This window comes from Sorex fumeus, unplaced genomic scaffold, assembly GCF_029834395.1.
Source record: "Sorex fumeus unplaced genomic scaffold, SorFum_2.1 ptg000037l, whole genome shotgun sequence".
In the NCBI taxonomy this organism is placed as follows: Eukaryota; Metazoa; Chordata; class Mammalia; order Eulipotyphla; family Soricidae; genus Sorex; species Sorex fumeus.
In genome coordinates, this window is record NW_026606094.1 from 65606533 (window position 1) to 65621365 (window position 14833).

Here is a 14833-nt window from a genome sequence, read left to right on the forward strand (position 1 = left end):
GGTTTCTTTAACTAGAAGGAAATTTTAACAGAGGAGTGGAGCAAGAGTACAGTGGTTAGGGCATTTGCCTTGCACAGTGGCTGACCGCGTTCAATCTCCAGCTTCTTATATGGTCCCCTGAGTACTACCAGGAATAATTCCTGAGCAACTGACCCAAAAAAAGCAAAATATTTAAAAAAGGAAAGGAAAAAGAAGTATCTAACCATTGCTATACTATTGACTTACTTTAACCCTATTTATCCTATTTTAAAAATATTTTTAAAAAGATTTAAAAATACTTTACTACATATAATATGTGAAATTTTGTGATTACTTGGTTTCTTATAAGTATGAAATATGAAAGTAAATGTTTGAAGACAGAGGACTGAATAAATTGTTTTTCAAAACTCAACTAATACAGAAGTCTTTGTTATTCCATGGCCTAATTGTTTTACCTTCTAAATTTTAGTTATGCCTAGTCATTTAAATAATGAAAGCTATTTTCCTATTTTGGTCTCATTAAGATGTGATTGTTCTTTGTTTCAGCAAGAGAAAGCAACTACCATGGATTTGACTAAACATTTAGAAAGCACTTTGAAAACTCACGTAGGTACCAGAATGAAAAATCTGGCAGCTAAGGTTGAAATCTTGAAAGAAATTAGGTGGGTAATAATATATTTTTGGTGATTTAAAAGTTATTGCTAGTTAATTGGTTCTCTAAATTTTGTTTCTATCATTTTCACTTTGAAGCAATATTTTTTAAAATTTTATTTTATTTTTTATTTTATTTTTTCTAAGGGGGCTGGAGATATAGCACAGCAGGTAGGGTGTTTGCCTTGCACGCAGCCAACATGGCCGACCTGAGTTTGATTCCCCCGCCCCTCTCGGAGAGCCCGTCAAGCTACCCATAGTATCTCACCTGCACGGCAAGCCTGGCAAGCTCCCCATGATGTATTCGATATGCCAAACACGGTAACAACAAAGTCTCACAATGGAGACGTTACTGGGACCACTCAAGCAAATCAGTGAACGATGGGAGGACAGTGTTTCAATTTTTTCTAAATTTAACTTATTGAAGACACCATGTTTTACAAAGTTATTCACAGTTGGATTTTAGGCATACAGTGATTCATCACCTTATCCTACTACCAGTTTCAACTTCCTCCACCAGTGTTCCCAGACTCCCTCTCCTACCCTCTACCCCAGTCTGCCATTTTGACAGTCACCTTTGAAAGTTTGGTTATTGAAATTTGGGTCTCATGATTTCGGTGTTGTTGACTCTGTGGTTTGAATAGCTCTGTCATTCCTTAACACCCCACCATTGTACATTGACTCTTACCCTCTGTTGCTTCCTGTCTCTTCCCCGCCCCCCCACTTATCTTTTCCCTGTACTTTGGGACCAAGATTGATCTAGGCATCCCTTATTTAAACCATTGTATTTCCTTATCCAGGTACTCTAAATACCACACATATAAGTGATAGCATCCTGTTTGAAACAGAATTATTATATGTTTAAAGAAACTACTAAAAATAGTTATGCCAGGGGCAAATTTTAGTGTTTTTTGTTACTGTTTTATTGTTACAACATGAGAAAATACGCTTTAAAGTCGTCTATGACAGTAAAACTACTAAAAACAATTCAGCATAAATTCTGGGTGGTAAGTTGGTAGGAAAGTACTGTGCCCAGTTGTTTTGCTTGGGCTTATTTCAGACCTACACTGAATAAAGATTTCAGTACTCTAAATTACTTAATTGTACTTTGTATACAAAATAAAACAAACAAAGCAGAGTCTTCTTGGAATCAGAAGACAAGAGAAAAATTGGACTAGCAGATAATTTGGACAGCTTATTCAGTATTTCTTATCTGAGTAGTTACTTTGTTTTAATAGAAAATTGTTGGTGGTTATAGATAATTTTTACCTTTCCTGTAAAGCAAAAAAAATTAAAATATTGATGTCCTGAATAAATACTGCATGCTGTTTTTTTTATCACTGGACATTCGTATTCTTCAATACATATCTAGTTTATAAACCTATTAAGAATTGGAGTAATGTGGGTCCAGAGATACAGTGAAGGCGCCTGCTTTGCACACAAAAGAAAGAAAAAATATGAGTAATGTAATTGATTGCTATAAAGCCAAACCAGCTTTTGATAAACTACTAAAGAATTAAAGACTACGTTTACAAAACTAAGCCAGAAAATTTTTTTATTTTATGAGCTTAGTTATTTTGCAGTTTTAAAATATAGGAAATCAGGGGCTGGAGTGGTGGTATAGGGGGTAGGGTCCTTGTTTCGCACGCAGATGACCCAGGTTTGATTCCCGGCATCTTATATGGTCCCCTGAGTACTGCCAGGAGTGGTTCCTATGTGCAGTCAGTAGTAACCCCTGAGCATTGCTGACCCCAATACTAGCATTTCCCCCCCCCCCCCCCCCCGCCCTCCCCACCGGGAGGGCGGGGAAAGAAATCTGAATAGTCTTTGTTAATTGACCTGCCTTTCTGATTGCTTTTGATTTTTTTTTTTAAACTTTAGAAATACTAGTCTGCTTATTAAAGCTCACAGACCTTGTGCCTTTAGTCTTGCTAAACAAGCATGATTAAGTCTAAACTTTTATTCCCTACTTTTTGGATCACACCCTGCGATGCATTGGGATCATTCCTGGCTCTGCACTTAGGAATTACCCCTGGCGGTGCTCAGAGGACCATATGGGTTGCTGGCAATCAAACCCGGTCGGCCTCGTGCAAAGCAAACGCCCTACCCACTGTGCTATCGCTTCAGCCCCAAGTCTATACTTTTTTTTAATTTAAAAAAAAAATTTTATTAGACATCATGAGGTACAGTTGTAGACTTACAAATTTTTGTGCTTGGGTTTCAATTATACGATGATCAAATACCCATCCCTCCACCAGTGCCCATTTCAAGGCTTTACTTTTAAAATAAGAACTTGGAAAGATAATTGTAGGCCATAATTAAAGGTTCATTTGATGCTTCAAATTCTGGGAACTTGCATGCATTCTCTGTCTTGGAGATCCGCTGGATCTCTACTTGAGATGTAATGCTTTTGGCTTTCTCCTTTCTGGAGAAGCTCATGTTGTCTCTTGAACATGTGTCTTCTCTCCCTTTTCCCTTTTTCTTCACTGATCTTCCCAGCTCCCAGCCCTCCAAATCACACTCTTTGATTTCATTATTCTTCACCTCCCCAAATTATTTTTCATGAGGTAACATACTGTAGCTGCAACACTTGGAAAAACTGTGAAGGGGCTAGAATTGTATATATAAATTTTTTACTGCAAAGAATGATTCCTTAACAAAAATTTTAAAAATTATGGAGAGTTTTGAAGTTATCCTTTATGTAAAGTTTGAAAAAGTTTAGTTTTTCTCAACTGCATAAAGTTTTAAAGTTATTTTACATTTTTAAAGTTTTTAAGTTTTAAAAAGCTGTCTTTTCCTCACCAGTATTGTAAATAGTAGTTTTATATCATTATTACATAAATGTTACCTTTTCTAATATGAACTAACAAAGATTTAGCTAACTGGAGAACATGTATGATTTCTTAAGATCATCTTTTTTTGGCCATAACTTATGTCTCCCCTAATTGATTTTAGAAATCCCCAGATAATAAAATTAGTAGGAAAGTAGTATAAATTTTTGTCAGTTTGAGTAGCATCTTAAATGTCTCAGATATTACAAAATATTGGTAATAAAAAGTTACTTATATAAGAAGAACGAAAGTACCCTAAATATAAAATTTTTCATTAAAGCTCATTTTATTTTGCATTTTCCTTTGAAATATTTCAGAAATATTTTTGGTAGTTGGTTAACTGGTGAGTCATATTAAAAAACCTCGGGTTACCCAAAAGGAGAACAAAAGGGAATGCCCTGCCACAAAGGCAGGATGGGATGGGGGGTGGGTGGGAGGGGTACTGGGATCAATGGTGGCGGAAAATGGGCACTGGTGGAGGGATGGGTATTTGATCATTGTATGATTGAAACCCAAGCACAAAAATTTGTAAGTCTACAACTGTACCTCAAGGTGTTTCACTACTAAAAATTTAAAAAAAACCCTCAAGTTCACCTTTTAAAATACAATCTCCTTTAAAATTTATCAGCAGTAAATTTATTTATAATAACAATTATTCTATGCAATAATTTAATTTAATAACTTACCATTTTTATTGGATAAGCTTTTAGATAACAGATTTCAAGTATTAGAAGCTATAAAGTCAAATGGTCATAAGCCTTTAGTCAGAATTGTATTCCCATATGAATATACATCTGTATATAGAAGGTCATGGCAGAGCCTGACAAGCTCTCCATGGTGTATTTGATATGCCAAAAACAGTAACAATAACGGGTCTTATTCACATGACCCTGAAAGAGCCTGCAATACGTCACTGTTGGGAAGGACGAGTAAGGAGATGCTAAAAATCTCAGGGCTGGGATGAATGGAGATGTTACTGGCGCCCGCTTGAGCAAAACGACGAACAGTGGGATGACAGTGATACAGTGAACTAACAAATTCCTTTCCCCCCATTTTTTTTTCTATAAATAGACGTGTCAACACTAGTGTTTGTTTTGGAAATGACCTTTCAGATGCTATACAAGTGTTGAATGAAGGGTGTCTCACTACTCCAGAGTCTTTGAATGAATTAGAGATAATTTGGAAAGACTACAATTTAGCTCAGGAGAAGATTAGAACTTGTCAAGATTTGGTAAGTCAAGAATCTTTTTTTTATTTGGTGGTGATGAAGGTTCAGTAGTTTTTTTATATCAAAACTATAAAAGTTGACACTATTGTAACAGTATTTTATTACCTAAACCAATAAAAGGAAAAATAATAAAGCATTTGGAATATTTTCTTTTTTCTTTTTCTTTTTCTTTCTTTTGGATCATCGTGAGCTACACTTGCAAAGCTTTCATGTTTGAGTTTCAACAATGATCAAACACCCATTCCTCCACCAGTGCACATTTTTCCATCACCAGTGTCCCCAGTATTTCCCCCTTCCCCCCATTCCAACTTTCCCCTGCGTCTATGGCAGACAATATTCCCCATACTCTCTACTTCTGGGCATTATGGTTTGCTGTACGGATACTGAGAGGCTATCATGATTCATCCTTTATCTGCTTTCAGTACACTCTCCTATCCTGATCCATCCCTCCAACCATCATTGACTTAGTGATCCCTTCTGTATTCCAACTGCCTTCTCCTCCAGTTCACAAGGCAAGCTTCCAACTGTGGAGCAGTATTCCTGGCCCTTGTCTCTACTGTTCTTGGGTATCAGTCTCATATTATGTTATTTTATAAAAATTTGGAATTTTTCTTTGTCTCTTTTGACCTCTAGTAAATAATACTTGGTGTGAGAATTTGACTCTTACAGTATTTTATTAAAAATTGAGGGGCTGGAGTGATAGCACAGCGGGTACTGCATTTGCTTTGCACACAGCTGACCTGAGTTCTAGTCCCAGCATCCCATATGGTCCCCTGAGCACCGCCAGGAGTAATTCCTGAGTTGTATAAACCAGGAGTAACCCCTGTGAATTGCTGGTGTGATCCAGAAGCAAAAAAAAAAAAAAATTGGTTAAGAAAATCTTTTCCTGTTTTCCATGAGAATTTGATTGACTTAATTCCCTCTTTTATTGGTAATTTGATAAAGTGACATTACAGACCTTTCATTAGACATCATTTTTTAGGTAAATAAATCTCCAGTTGGTAAATTGTACTTGCACTGGGAAGAACTGTAAACTCCAAATACATGGCTGGGACTCCTGCAACTGACATTCTCATCAGGAAGCCTAGAAGCTGTTCTGTAAGAGACAGTGGCTTTTGCCAGGCATTATGCTTGTAAGCTAAGGATGCTTCCATGTATACTAATAGGACTTATTTTCTTACCTGAGTGGGATGGTTTATGCTGCAATGTTGCATTCTTCTTAATAATTAAATGCTATTTAAACCACCTGCTGTTGAAAGTTGGTTATTTGTGTGTAGGAAAGCGGTGTGAAGAAAGAAATATTTCATATGTGAATCTTTTATTACTTTAGGTACAAGCATACTTATATCAACTTGCAATTTTCTTATTTTGAGCTAAGCAGAACATACTTTGACATAAAGATATTTTTATCAGTGAAATACCATGAGGTACAAACTTTTGTGCTTTCATTCCAGTTACATAATGATCAAGTACCCATTTCTCCACCAGTGTCCATTCCCCACCAACAGTGATCCCAGTATCCCTACCACCACCCCAACCCATCTCCCCCCTCCCCCCATCCCACCTCTGTGGCAGGGCATTCCCTTTTGCTCTCTTTCTCTCCTTTTGGGTGTTGTAGTTTGCAATAGAGGTATTAAGTGGCTATCATGTTCGGTCCATAGTTCACTTTTAGCCCACATCTTCCATCCCGAGTGGGCCTTCCTAGCAACTTACCTTGGTGGTCCCTTCTCTATCTGAGCTGCCTTTCCCCCCAGCTTGAGAGGCCAGCTTCAAGGCTGTGGAATAATCCTCCTGATACTAATCTCTGCTGTTCTTGGGTGTTAGTGTCCCATTCTGTTACCTTATATTCCATAAATGAGTGCAGTCTTTCTATGTCTGTCCCTCTCTTTCTGACTCATTTCACTCAACATGATACCTTTCATGTTGAACCACCTATATGCAAACTTCATGACATCATCTTTTCTAACAGCTGCATAGTATCCCCGCATTGTGTAGATGTACCAAAGTTTCCTTAACCAGTTATCTGTTCTCGGGTACTCAGAACTTCATAGACTTTTTTTTTTTCCAGTTTTGGCTATTGTAAACGGTGCTGCAATGAACATATAAGTGCAGATGTCAATTCTACTATACCTTTTTGCACCTCTGGGATATATTCCCAGAAGTGGTATTGCTGAGTCAAATGGGAGCTCAATTTCTAATTTTGTTTGATTTGGTTCTCCGTGTCTGTGCATGATTGATTAACTTCTATCTTCAATGCATCATGGTCTGAAAAGATAGTTGATACAATTTCTATCTTCCTGATTCTATTGAGGTATGTTCTGTGACCCAGCCTGTGGTCTATTTTGGAAAATGTTTGATGTGTACTGGGGGAAAAAAGTGTATTCTTTTTTTTTTTTAAGATGCAGAGCCCTGTATAGATCTATTAGCCCTCTCTTCTGTCTTTTCCTTCAAAGCCAGTGTTTCCTTAATCTTGTTGGTCAATCTAGAGGTGATAGGGCAGTGTTGAAGACTCCAACTACTATTGTGTTGCTAGCAACGCCCTTGTTAAAATCTGTTAGCAGTTGTTTTAAGCGCTTAGCTGGTCCCTCATTAGTTGCATACCTGTTTAGGAGTGTGATTTCCGTCTTTTGATTTTGAGTCTGTGTTTGCTCTAACTGTTCAGATGTATTTCTTGTAGGCAGAAGAATGTTGGGTTTAGTTTCCGAATCCATTTTGCCACTCTGTGTTTTTTTTTTCTTTTTTTATAATTTTATTTATTGAATCACCGTGAGAGCAGTTACAAAGCTTTCGGGTCTAAGTCTCGATCATACAATGAAACACCCATACCTTCACCAGTGCCCATTCTCCATCCCCAACAACCCCAGTATACCCCCATCCCACACCCTCCCCCTACCTGTGGGGCAGATGATTACCACATTACTCTCTCTCTACTTGGATCACATTCAATATTTTGACACCAGACCCACAATTATTATTTGAGATTTTACCCCAACACTCATATCTGCTGAAAAGGCAACAGTAGACAATTTGTTTTCTATTGCTAGTTATGAATAACATATGATGTCGCGTGGCTGCAGTAGTGGCCATGCAGTTTTGAAATTCTGAAATTTTAACACTTAAATCTGGAGGGATTTCTGCCAAAACCTGCTGGGTTCCAAGATTTGCTCCTGAGTCTCTGGGATCATGGCCATTAAGCAGCTTGATCAGGAGCCAGAGAGGCCGTTCATGGGCCATGAATTGGGGTCTTATTGGGGTGGGGAGGACAGGACCGGCTCCACCCCCATCCCTTGAGGCCCAAAATGTCTCATCACTGCAGGCCCAAGCCTGACTGTCCAATGACCTCTGGAGGATGATGGCCACCAAGCCGCCAACGGGGAGCAGGCGGAGTGACAATACCCTTTCCCCCCTGGGGTGGCCCAGCGACAGTAACCTACTGCGGGGTCCAGATGCATTTCTGCCAAAAGCCACTGGGTTTTGAGATTTGTTTCTGAGTCTCTGGGTTCATGGCCATTAAGTAGCTTGATCAGGAGCCAGAGAGGACGTTCATGGGCGATGACTTGGGGTCTCGTTGGGGTGGGGAGGACAGGACCGGCTCTGCCCCCATCCCATGAGGTCCAAAATGTCTCATCACTGTGACCCCAAACTTGACTGTCCAGTGGCCTCGGGAGGATGGCGGCCACCGGGCCACCAGGGGGAACAGGCCAAGGCATGAAACCTATTCCCACCTGGGTTGGCCCAGCACCAGTAACCTACTGCAGGGACCAGATGCATTTCTGCCAAAAGCCGCTGGGTTTCAAGATTTGTTTGAGTCTCTGGGATCATGACCTTTAAGCAGTTCAGTCAGGAGCCAGAGAGGCCATGCTTCCAATTATATAGCTGAGCCGGAGGTGGTTTGTGGGTGTGTTTTCCACATACCTCACTTTTGGCCGTTTACTTTCTTGGTAAACTTTGCCCCAAGTTTTTGGGGTCTGGCCAAAGGCACAGCAGCAATTTTGAGGTATCTGCAAGTCTGAAGGTGCCATCAGGCTGCTGATGCACTTGCCTCACAGGTACAGATTGACCTGCTGGCAGCACCATACCCCGCTGCCACTCTGTGTCTCTTAATTGGTTCATTTGGACCATTGACATTGAGGGAGATTATTGTCATGGGGTTTTGTGTGCCATCTTTCTGTAGGGGTTTGTTGTGCTTGTAGGGTATTTTCCCCCCTTATAGTAGCCTCTTTAGCCCTTCTTTTAAGTTTGGTTTTGAGTCTGTTCCTGAGCTGCTGTTTTTCCATGAAAGTTCCTGAGCTGCTGTTTTTCCATGAAATAGTGTCTCGTTCCTTCATGTTTGAGTGAGTGTTTAGCTGGATAAAGTGTTCTTGGTGAGGCATTCATTTCATTGAGATTTTTCACTATGTCCCACCATTGTCTTCAGGCTTGGGGGGTTTCCTCTGATAGGTCTGCTGTAAATCTAAGGAGTGCTCCTTTGTATGTGATTTTCTTCTTTGACCTTGCTGCTTGCAGTATTATGTGTCTATCTATGGCATACATCATTCTGACTATGATATATCTTGGAGTCTTTTTACTAGGGTCTCTTTTAGTTGGCACTCTTCGGGCTTCTTGGATCTGGATGCCTGCATTGTCTAGCTCTGGGAACTTTTCAGCAATGATATTTTTAACCGTGGCTTTTTCATTGGAATTGTTTCCCAGTCCTTCTGGTACTTCGATGATTCTAATGTTGTTCCTCTTGAAATCATCCCCTAGGTCTCTGATTCGCCTAAGAGCTATTTTGAGGTCTTTTCCCATTGTTTGTTTTTGCCTGTAAGCATCCTGTGTTCATCTTCAAGCTCGCTGATTCTGTCTTCGGCTGTAGCCATTCTACTATTGAGGGCACCCACTGAGTTTTTAATTTCATCTATCAAGTCTTTTATTCCTGACACTTATTTTTGTAGCTTTTTAATTTCTGCTCTCATTTCTTCCTGTATTTTCTTGGCTGCCTGTTCCACTGTTTCTTGCGTGTCCTCCTTTAATTTATTGGATGTCTGTGTCTGTTTCATCGTTTCCTTGAGTTCATTTAACATCTTCAACATTTCGTCTCTGAATCCATTATCAGGGAGATTGTTTCTGTGGGTAATGCTTGTTGAGGCAACTGGACCCTTTTCATCATCCTTTCCTTGTGGTGGGGATTTTTGCTGTTTCTTCATGTTTTAGTAGTAGTATGGAGGTGGGGCCTTTCAGTTCACTATCAGTATTCTCCTCTAGTTGAGAGAAAGGGTTCTAGATGAGTTTTGTGGATGGTGGTTGCCTTCCCCCCCTTCTAGAGTTTCACCTTCCTCTCAGGTGCTCCTCAGCGACTTATTGTCCTCAGTGAGGTGTCTAGTGAAGCTTTTGGAGGATGTGTTTTATAGAGGGCTTATAGAGCTTCTTGTAACCTCCAGTATTTTGGTACAATTGGAAGAAGATACTGGATTATTTGCCTGGGAGAGGGAGAAAACCGAGTGTGGCATCGGGGATGGAGAGGAAGGTGCTTGGGGAAGGTGGGCGGCCCAGGGTCTGAGAGGACCTTAAAGCTCTGAATATTTTAATTACTCAGAAAAACCAGAGGTGAAAACTTAACCTTATGACAATTTTCCTTACAATTACTTAAAACTAAAAAAAAATTCAGTCACTATGATTTCTAATTTTACAGTACTGACAATTATAAGATTTCAGGAAGACAGTATTCTAGCACCCCACCCACTACCAGTGTCAATTTACCCCCACCATTGAACCATTGAATATGGGCCCTCCTCACTTCCTTTCCCCTTAACCCCTATCCCATTTTTTAAATGAGGAAACTGAGACCTACAGATTTGAAGAAAATTGCTTGATTATATACTTATAAATATTAGTAGGGACTTTGAACCAAGGTATGTTAAACTGCAAAATATATTTTCTAACATTAAAACACAAAATGCATTTTTTGTGTGAAAAATAACTGCTTCTGAATTTTTGTAGTTTGAAGACAGGAAAGTAATTCAGGACAGGTACCGGTATGATCTGGTATTCTTCTAGAACAACAGTGATTTTATTTTCCTACCTAAAGCAAATATTTTTTTCCCCGTACTGCTGATGATCAGGAGTTAATTTTAGGCACATTATCCTTGATTTAATTTGACAGACCGAAGAGTTATTAATTGGATAAATGCAGAGTTATTGTGACTCAGAGTTGCTGTTCTACCTCCCTTTATTGTACTTAATTTGAATCTTAGTGTTGTTAATGTTATTTGTCATTTTGGACAATTCCTCAACTTGATTGTCATATTTTTGAGAATTTTTTGTTTTAGCTCTGTGATTTAAAAATGATCCTGTTGAGGGTTGAATACACTGACATCTCCCCTCAATCATATGCTCATCTAATCTTTGATAAAGGTGCAAGTAATGTGAAGTGGAGTAAGGAAAGCCTCTTTAATAAATTGTGTTGGCATCACTGGACGGCTACATGCAAAAAAATAGGCTCAGAACTCTGCCTAACACCATGTACAAAAGTAAGATCAAAATGGATTAAAGACCTCAACATCAAACCAGAAACCATAAGATACATTGAAGATAAAGTTGGCAAAACCCTCCATGACATTGAAGCTAATGGTATCTTCAAAGATGCCACGCCACTGGCCGAGCAAGTGAAAACAGAGATAGATAAATGGGACTATCTTAAACTAAGAAGCTTCTGCACCTCCAAAGAAACAGTGAGCAAAATACAAAGACAGTCTACAGAATGGGAAAGGATATTCGCCGAATACACATCTGACAAGGGGTTGATATCCAGGATATACAAAATACTGGTTAAACTCCACAAGAAGAAAACATCCAACCCCATCCAAAAATGGGGCAATGAAATGAACAGAAACTTTCTCAAAGAAGAAATCCGAATGGCAAAAAAGCACATGAGAAAATGCTCTACATCATTAATCATCAGGGAGATGCAGATCAAAACCACAATGAGATACCATCTCACACCTCAGAGACTGGCCCACATTCAAAAGAACAAAAGCAACCGATGCTGGCGTGGATGTGGCGAGAAAGGGACCCTCCTTCACTGTTGGTGGGAATGTCCACTGGTTCAGCCCTTCTGGAAAACAGTGTGGACGATTCTCAAAAAATTAGAAATTGAGCTCCCATTTGACCCAGCAATACCACTCCTGGGAATATATCCCAGAGAGGCAAAAAAGTATAGTCGAAGTGACATCTGCACTTGTTTGTTCATTGCAGCACTTTTTACAATAGCCAGAAACTGGAAGAAACCTGAATGCCCAAGAACAGATGACTGGTTAAAGAAACTTTGGTACATCTACACAATGGAGTACTATGTAGCTGTTAGAAAAGATGAAGTCATGAAATTTACATACAAGTGGTACAATATGGAAAGTATCATGCTAAGCGAAATGAGTCAGAAAGAGAGGGATAGACATAGAAAGATTGCATTCATCTGGGGGATATAAAGTAACAAAGTATGAGATTAATACCCAAGAATAGCTGAGATCAGCACCAGGAGGATTACTCCATAACTTAGAGGCCAGCCGGGTATCCTAGAGGAAAGGGCAGCTCAGATAGAGAAGGGAGCACCAAATAAAGGATGTTTGGAGGATCCTCCCAGGAGGGGAGATGCATGTCGAAAGTAGACTATGGACTGAACATGTTTGCCACTCAATGCCTCTTTTGCAGACCACAACACCCAAAAGGAGAGAGAGAACACAGGGGATTGCCCTGCCACAGAGACAGGGGGGATGGGGGGATGGGAGTGGGAGGGATATTATCCATGGTGGTGGAAAATGGGCACTGGTGGAGGGATGGGTATCTGATCATTGTATAATTGAAACCAAAGCACAAAAAATTGTAAATTTACAACTGTAAAATAAAATAAAATAAAGGGGAAAAAATAAGTAAAATAGCAGAAATCCAAAACCAACATTTAATTCTTGAACCCAGCTGTAGAAAGCAAATCACTTCACAATGCTTTTTCAGCATGTCTGATTTGGGGGGGGGGGGTAAACTCTAAATAATAGTGGTGAATCTTTTATTGAAACAATGAATCTAATCAAAGCAGATAGAGTGTTAACTAGAATTCATCTGCCCCACAGGGACTGGGAGGGGTGGGGGGTGGGGTTTTATTGGGGTTCTTCATGGTAAAAAATAAGTATTGGTAAAGGGAAATGTGTTTGATATTTGCATGACTGAGACCTAAACCTGAAAGCTTTGTAACCTTTCCCACGGTGATTCAATAAATAAATACATTAAAAAAATGATCCTGTTGAGTTAAACAAATACACTAAAATTTGAGCTTTTATGAGTATGTGCCAGACTCCCTCTTCTACCCCCCACCCCCACCCCTCACCAAAAATGCCGGAGCAATAGTACAGTGGTTAGAGTGCTTGCCTTGAGGAGTTTTTATTTTCTAAATCTTGAAGAAAAAGTAGATGAAGAAATTTAGGATGAGAAGGAAGTAGGAGGTTGGCAATATGTAATTGCAGGATTTATACTTTACTGAGGAAAAAAGTTGGTTGATGCAGAAATAATGGGGGGGGGATTAGAGGAATTATTAAACCTAAGTCTAATTTTTAATTGAGGAAAGAAAACACTTTGGTGATCTCAGAGAGGTTTTCTAAGTGCTACTGTGTATTTGTAGAATATAACATTAAATTTTACTAATTTAATGGTAACCATTTTTTAAAATAGAAGTTAAAACGTAAAGAAAATCTGTACACACAAAGCCAATGATATACTAATGAAAGTATTATTCCTCCCTCTAGAATGAAGGAAAAATTTTGATTGTGGAAAGAAATGATGTGCAACAGAAGCTGTGCATGGCAGTAGAAGTTTTTATTTTGGAAGTAGATGAATTACCTCTTTCTAAACGCTTGCAGACATTACAGGTTGGAATTTAAAAGATACTAAATGTTTACTAATGTTGGATTTATTTTAGGGATAAAATTAGCATTTACTTTGAGTTTCAGTTAGTAAAGATGGAAGTATTTCTATTTTTCTAATTTAAAAATGGAATTAAATATTAATATATTTAGTGTTTACATATTTAATGTTTATAACTTAAAATTGTGTTTAATACAATGTTTATAATGTGATGTATCAATGCATTACTTGGTACAGTACATAGGCATTACCTTATCAAGTAGTGCATTAGTACATTATGTAATCAAGCCGGCATACAAAGTAAATGATCAGATATGCCATATATGCTAGAGAAGTATTCATTTGGAAAACTTAAATTGACCAAATCAGAAGCAGGCATGTGAGTACCTATTGCATAGCATTCTAGAGAAAACCAGGTAGGGTTACATGTCAGAGTTAGCCAGAGGGATCTGATCTGTGTTTTAGGGATCTTAAGGTCCTTTATAGGTGATTATAATAAAGTTAGCTATGTCAGTGGTGGGTGGAACCTTTACTTTATCCCTATCCTGCTATCTTAGCAATGACTGTAATTTGGAATGAATGAGAAAGGCAGTGTTGGCATTCTACATAGTAGTATAATTTTAAAAGGATGTATTTTTTAAGAGTGTTTTTTAACATTTAAGCGTTTTTTTCTAGAAGTTTTCAACTATTTTCAGATAGTTACTTGAACTTATATTTGATTTTGTGATTATTAAATTTTCTAAGTTTTGTGTCTATAGAGGAATGACTGTCTCCGTGGTAAGTTATTTTGGTTTCCATTTGTCTCTTTATACTTGTGGAGCTTTCTGTGTGGGCGTATATATAACTTGAAAACAATAATCCTTTTATATTCCTCCTTTTTGTATATCTTTGACTTTTTACTTTAGTGGTCACTATCTGTCATACTAAGTTGAGTAGTCACTGAGTTAGCAGATTTCCTTGGACAGCAGAGAATAATTTTGCTAGAGATATATGGAGTAAAGTATATTTAGGGACCTCTGGACACTCTTGGTTCCCTGGATGACGGTATAGTTTACTGCTTACTCTGTGGGTCAGGAACCACTGGAATTGTGTTTAAAAGCATATTCTTTTCTTTTTTTGAGGGGCTGTTAGTGATCCTCCCAAACGGTTGCTCAGGGGACCTGGGAACAGTGTACAATGGTATTCTGCCAACTGGGCCAGGACTCTTGTCCCAGTGGTGCTTAAAAGTTTGCACCTTTGGCCACCTGGTCCCAAC

The 14833-nt window shown here is 38.8% G+C and overlaps 1 protein-coding gene across 1 annotated transcript in view; it reads left to right on the forward strand.

Moving 5' to 3' along the window:
• The window catches only part of STK31 (serine/threonine kinase 31), a 75109-nt gene that overhangs the window by 21864 nt on the left and 38412 nt on the right, over positions 1-14833 (forward strand). The window contains exons 8-10 of the mRNA XM_056118630.1: positions 526-641; positions 4533-4692; positions 13461-13583. Coding sequence (XP_055974605.1) covers positions 526-641; positions 4533-4692; positions 13461-13583 — 399 coding nt within the window. The remainder of the gene's footprint in view (positions 1-525; positions 642-4532; positions 4693-13460; positions 13584-14833) is intronic.